The 6,741-nt window shown below is 37.9% G+C and overlaps 1 protein-coding gene across 1 annotated transcript in view; it reads right to left on the reverse strand.

The window, feature by feature from the left end:
- Positions 1–6,411: 6,411 nt before the first annotated feature.
- LOC102192459 (gastrin-releasing peptide receptor-like) overlaps positions 6,412–6,741 on the reverse strand; it is a 9,269-nt gene continuing 8,939 nt past the window's right edge. Inside the window, exon 5 of the mRNA XM_005724350.1 lies at positions 6,412–6,681. Within this exon, the coding sequence (XP_005724407.1) occupies positions 6,412–6,681 (270 nt within the window). The remainder of the gene's footprint in view (positions 6,682–6,741) is intronic.

Genomic DNA, 6,741 nt, shown 5'->3' on the forward strand with positions numbered 1-6,741 from the left:
ATCAGTGGAAGATTGAATCAAAAGCAAGCCTTGGAATCTTTGCTTATAAGTAAAGACTTTAAGGCACTCTTACCCTGCTGACATGCTGTGCCACTGCTTAGAGCAGTAAGACCATTTGGAGCCACAGCACATATTTCACATAAGAAAAATCACACAGCACACCACCAAACCAAAATGTCACAAAAAACGAATTGATAATTTTTCCCCACGCACCAGACATAGTGGAGTTGGCTCGGTTTGTCCCCAGTATACCTTTTTTGCTTTCTTCTGACCACTATGCTAGGGCCTTCATATGGGTCTGAGTTTTCTCCAGGATCCAGCTCAGACTGACTACTCTTTCTTTTCAAATGTTTATCTATTGCTAATAGGTTTTGTAACACAGTATGACTATTATGTAATTTCTTCTTTATCTTCTTCTTTATTTACTGGAAGTTGGCAACCCATTTAATTAAAGCAGGTAGTTTACTGCCCTCTAGTGGAAAAGAATGTAATTGTTCTACCCGTTACGCTGATTGCTTAGAGTACTAACCAGGTGGATCCAGATAATCTTTCACGGCGCACCTATGTTCCAGGGCACAGTAGTTGGGATACACTGACTTAGAGGTTAAAATGAATGTATTAATGGGTGTTTCTAGAAAGAAAACCCAATGCTGTCTCCAGGAAACCTGAAGCTTGTTTTCTAACGAAGCAAGAACAAGAACTTCACTTCAAAACAGCTTTTTTGTGTCCTTGAGCAGCTGCTGAGACAACAGATCAATAACTGCACTTGAAAAAAGGTTGTTCATTCACAACCCCAATGCAAACTGACAGCTTAATCAATTTTGCAAAGAATGAGGTGATTGCTCATGTGCTATGTGTTAGAGGCCTGTCCTCACTCGAGACTGAAACTGCTGCATCTACTGAACGCTGGTTTGGGGAAAGTGAATTTAACTGCAAAAAACAATAATAATTGTGTATTGTATTTTTGTCTTTAATTTAGATAACTTTGAAGAAATTTACCCGTGACATCCATTTTTCCATTGTTGATGACTGTCATATAAATAAACATCTCCATTTGTGTGATATTTGACATACTGTCTGTTATCCGACGTCCTATATATGTGCATCCAGATAACCTCCATCATCTCTAACAGTGTTTAAATTAATCAGACAGAAAACAAACACAACTTCTCATTTGTAAATGTGGTTATTTATGTGTTACTGTTGTTGTTCAGCGGATGTATTGATTTTCAGTCGTGCACACCAGTTTTGTCTCCTACATGTTTTAGGCAGCGTCAGAATTGATTTTGCACTCATCACAAAGAGTCAAAATGCCACGATGTTTGAATGTCATCGCGTCTCACAGTTCAGGGAAACAAATTCATAAAGGTCAGTTCAGCTACACAGAGTTTTGTCTCCCCCTTGCTGCAGAATTTGAGCGATGACTTTTTCCTCACTCATCTGTTTGAATTGCAGAGAAACATAATTGGAAACAGCTATTTTTGCACTTTTACAAGCAAGCATTAATTCACCAATTTTCTGCTAACTGAATCCATTAAAATCCATTAATTCTTACTTCTCGAAAATATTAAATGGATATGAAAGAAGTGTAGAAATTTCATATCATGAAGAACTTAAAGCTACAACACTGAAAAAATGACAGTGATGATTTCATTTCGACTAAAATGATGTGAATATTTTGTGTGACATTATTATGCATTATTTTATCTGAAATTTGAGCAGATTTCTTGAACTAATTCAAACTTCTATCTTCTGTTCTTCCAATCCTGTCCAACATTTTGGGCACAACAACCACTTATGTAAAAGATTGAATGTGTAAGTATTCATTGTAGCAATGCTGAACTACAGTATTCTATATACATACTCATTTCAATTATACCTAAAATTAACTTTTAAACTCAAATTAAATTTATTTTTAAAAAAAAACTAAATTTAGGGTCTAAGGAGAAAAAAACGAGTTAGCTGGTCAGAAACAGGTGCACTGCAAAATCTATTTGAAAAACTAAGTACAATTTGCCTAAGGTGACTAAGTTAGATCAACTTATTCATTTTAGGGATGTCAGTTTATTCAATCTCTTATCTTACCTGAAGCTCAAGGTGTTCAGCCATATATAAGACTCACATCACCGGCCAAAAGAAGGGATCGGTGCTACATCATTGACTCCCTGAGGTGAACAAAGTGAAAATGACTAAATAAAGCGCTGTTGTTTAAAAGATTCAAGATTCAAGATATGGTGCATTAAGTGGAAATAATCTGTAATTTTGTTACAGTGTAGCACATTGTTGAACAGAGAAAGGTTTTTGCTTCTGCATGAATGATCTTTCTTTCAGAGAGTCGGAGCATCACAGTATTTCTTCATTTCTTTAACCTTTTCATTAATTTACTGGGTCCGATACAGTACAGAGGTGAGCAGTAGACATTGTGATATTTTAAAAGTTAAGTCACATTTTAAAGATTGGTTACTGGATTTGTGTCACTGATCGATCAGTCAACTATCAGGTAAAAATGTACATGGAATTTGAAAATGTGTCACTCTTTTGTTACAGGAGGACTAAAGGAGTGAGTTCATCAGACACAGTTCATGTTAAAGGATACTGACATCAAGTCAGACAAAAAGGAAACATGATGACATTTGACAGTTTTCACATGTCAAATGCTTGTCTTCTAACACTTAACTATAACAAGGTGGCCAGCCACATAGATCGATACAGATTTCAGTGAACGGATGTCACACCTACACAAACGCAGACCTTGAAGCTGAGTGAAAAGTGTGACGAGTTCAGGAGAACTCAAAGTGTTCTTCAGGCTCTGTTCATAAATCGACGCTCTTAAAACAAAAGAAGAAGAGGAAGATGAAAAATGAAAAGAAAAAATATAAGTTAGCTTGAGAATGAGTTGTCACTAGATCACAGTAGTAGTGCGCAAACACTACATCAGACCTGTTACCACTGATACTGTGATGAGACTTCAGTAAAGAGTAGATGAATAAGCAGATGCATCTCTCCTTTGTCTTTTCCTATTTCTTAAGGACATGACTTTCAGATACTGTTCATCTGCTGCAGATAGTTTTTCAGGCCTTACCATTCTTCTTTTCCCCTCCATTTGCCTATTTCCTTAAAGTTTTTATGAACATGCTGCAAGCTATGATGGGATATGCCAAGTCTTCAGATAATAGCACTTAGATGCCTTTTTATGCTTGAATAATTCATAGGTCGGTGTTAAGTGGCTTAAGAAACAAACAACAAAACCTTCGGTCATATACAAGGACGAGAATTAAAATGAGTGAAAAATCAGCCAAAACTTCGAAAGACTTTCCGAAAGCCTAGAGAACGATTGCTCGAGATCATTTTTTAAAAAGCTGCAAGAAAGTGTGACTCTTTGAGAGCAAAATATAAGGCAATGAGACATACTTTTTGCACAGGCATGTATGAGGAGGACAGACGTGACCGTGCAGATGACGAAAAGAGCTTTCAGAGGTGGTTAATTTGCCAAAATAAACTTTTCACTAAACTATTATAAACTGTTTATTAAAGCATGTCTCGATGTGGTCAGCATCTTGGGAGAGCCATGCACACTAAAACACCAAGATTCAAATTTTCAGGCTTGAAAAAACCATGTGGAAATTTAACTGCAGTTAGATTTTTTTAAGCTTGTAAACCCAGTTTTTCTACATTCAGTGAGAACAGGAGTGAGAGCCAGTGGTTGAATTACAGGTAAAATTTGTACCAAGTTAATTGAATTGCATTACTTCAACTTAACCAGAGCACAGCGGTAACTAAAAAATGAACAGAAATCATTTTGATGGTGAAGAAAACCCCCTGTAAGACTGCACAGCTCATTAAGATGCAGGCTGTTCTGCAGGATTTAGATGTACATTTCCAGATGAACAATCAACAGAAACAAAGCTAACAGAGTAAAAACCGCAGGGAAAAAAACAGGAACAGGAACAGCTCATGGCCCAGACCATGCCTCCTTATCTGCCAAACATGGTGGTCTATTTACACTCTGGACACATTGTATACAGCTGCAAATGGAACAGACACGCTGGAATTTATTGATAATTTCACTGCTTACAGAAGCAGCAAGTCAAACAGCAACAGAGGAACAGGAGGAGATGCTGGGAAGACATCTCACCATTTGGCAGAACATTTAACATACAACAAATAACCCGAGAGCTTTTTAGGGGAGCCTCCAGATCGTAAATGAAAGTGTGTGTCCGGATTTGGTCTGTATCTGACTTTATTTAACTGTTAAAGTTAATAACCTATTTACATTTGAGACTCTTCATCGAATGAGCCTGTCTGTACAGATGACATGTTAAGTAGGGGGTTAAGACCATGCAGGACAGAAATTTGGCAAAGTGCTCAAACCACAACTAAACAAACACTACCCAAACTGAATTATGCACACACGTATTACAACTACAGGCAACATCTTCTCCCACTGTGAAACACCAAATTAGGACATTGGGATGTGACATGCTGATGGTAAATCTAATTATGTGACAGTACAGAATAATCATGGCCAGTGAGCATGCTGGCGTAGAAAATATGTGGCATATACAGGGTCAACAGGACTAAGGGCTCTGGTTTTGAATGAGTTTTATCCTGTTGTAAGAGAAAAGTGATCAATACATGATAGTCTGACAAATTATATGACGTTTTCGAAATTTAACTTGCCCAAGAAATGCATTTAAATGCAAAATTACATAACAAAAATATCGCTGTGGATTGTGCTGCCAAATACCACAGGTGTGGATTTACATTCACTGTTTACTACTGACGATGCCGACTGAGGCAGTTAATATTTAAAATACATTTCTGAGGGTGAGCATCACAGCTGTGTTTGGTTTTGGTCAAAGTTTTACATATAAATCAGTGGGGCTGCATACGGATTACATAGGATAAAACAAAATAATAGCAAATGCATACAATACTGTTTAATGTGTCAACGTTTCAATAGCTGTTTTCCCGTTTGTGGTACAGTGGTTAAAACATGTAGCTAACACACAAAAGATCCCCGGTTCAAACCAGGAGGAGACGCAAACAACCTCGGGGAGTCACAAGCTAGTATACTTCTACTACCAGACTCAAGCCTGGATAAATGGTCTGCTTCATTCCCTTTGGGAATTAAAGCTTGAGATATTTCTCAAGAAGCAGAACATTTATCCAGGCTTGAGGTTTTTCTCACCTTCTTGTTTCCTTTGGGAAATAAGGCAGAAGACAAAAGTACCAGATATATCCAATTACACAGTGCTGGTGTTGTTTCTAATTCATCATATTAATTAAAATGATTGGCCAACTAATCAGTCATGTTGCTCATGACACAGCAACATGAAACAAGGGAAATAAGAGAGAGAGGAAAAAACTCTTTTGTTCCTCTCCTCTATATAAAAAAGCAAGTCCACTAAGTCTGTAGGAAATGAAAAGGTCACATTTTCACTAGGGACCGTTTCTTTGTCAATAAAAGAACAGGACACTGTTGAATTATTAGTTCAACATTTGCTTTTGTTGAATTCTGGTGTCTTTAAGCTAACTTTGCCCACGTATTCTCCTTTTCAGTTTTTCATTTCCACTGTCACCAAGTGTTTGCTCACAGGAGCTAAACTGATTGTTGGGGTTTTCCTTCTAGTATTGCAGGGTCGTTACCCAACAATGCAAACCGCTTTGAGATGTTGTACTGTTGTGAATTGGCCCTGTAAAATTCAAACTGAGTTGCACCGAATAACTGTTCGCTTCCTATAACAGTTATAGAAAACAAATGATTATCCTACGGTGGCCCTGAGAGGCCAAACGGACTGCAACTTAAGAAAACACCAGCAATAAGAAAAACGCTGCAAAAGCACACAAAACACAACGGAAATAGGAAAAACAACAGAAATAGGAAAAAACAGATTTCCAAAAGCACAAGGAAAGTGTTTCTGGGGAGACAATAACCCAACAGACCAGTTGCAGGAACCAAAATATGCTAAGAATGACGCTGGGAGACACTTAAAAGAAGTGAAGGATTTATCAGTTTTGTGAGGAAAGAAAATATGAGAGGTAAGTGTGTTAGCCTAACTATTAGCCTAAAAATCCGTCATCAGTATTATATGAATCATGATAAAACACACCTACCATGTTTTGGGTTTCTGGTCCGTCAGGTTATTGTCTCCCCAGAAACACTTTCCTTGTGTTTTTTCCTATTTCTGTTGTGTTTTTTGTGACAGTTAACAGTTAACAAAGACAAATATTACACACCGCAAAAGATTCAAGGACATCAACAAAAGATTGATTGAACTGACTGTGTAGATGTGTAATGTTTTTCGAGAAGACATCACTCCTTGGGCTTATTGTATCATGTGGAGAACTGAAGCCACAAGAAAACCACACAAACATATGTTACATGTATGATGCAGTTCACTTTCACGCTCACACACAGTCCTCCTGACCGAGCTGCCTACCATTAATGACGGTCATAGAGTGATTTGAGCTGCGGACAGAAGTCACACGTGTACTGTAATGTATCGGGCTCTGTGAGTGTTTGATGATGATGCGACAGCAACAGCACAGGTGCTGGTTGAACTGCTTCTTGAAGGACTTGCTCAGCAGATAGAGGGCAAAGGGGTTCAGGCAGGAGTTGGTGAAGGCCAGGATACGAGCTACAACGCTGCAGACGAAATGAAGCAACGAGGTGTCCACCTGGTAGGCGAGAAAGAGATTAAAAGATTCGATTTGAGGTATCTAAAAAAAATTTTTTTT

This window comes from Pundamilia nyererei, unplaced genomic scaffold, assembly GCF_000239375.1.
Source record: "Pundamilia nyererei isolate P.nyererei 1_Seehausen unplaced genomic scaffold, PunNye1.0 scaffold00011, whole genome shotgun sequence".
NCBI classification, from domain to species: Eukaryota; Metazoa; Chordata; class Actinopteri; order Cichliformes; family Cichlidae; genus Pundamilia; species Pundamilia nyererei.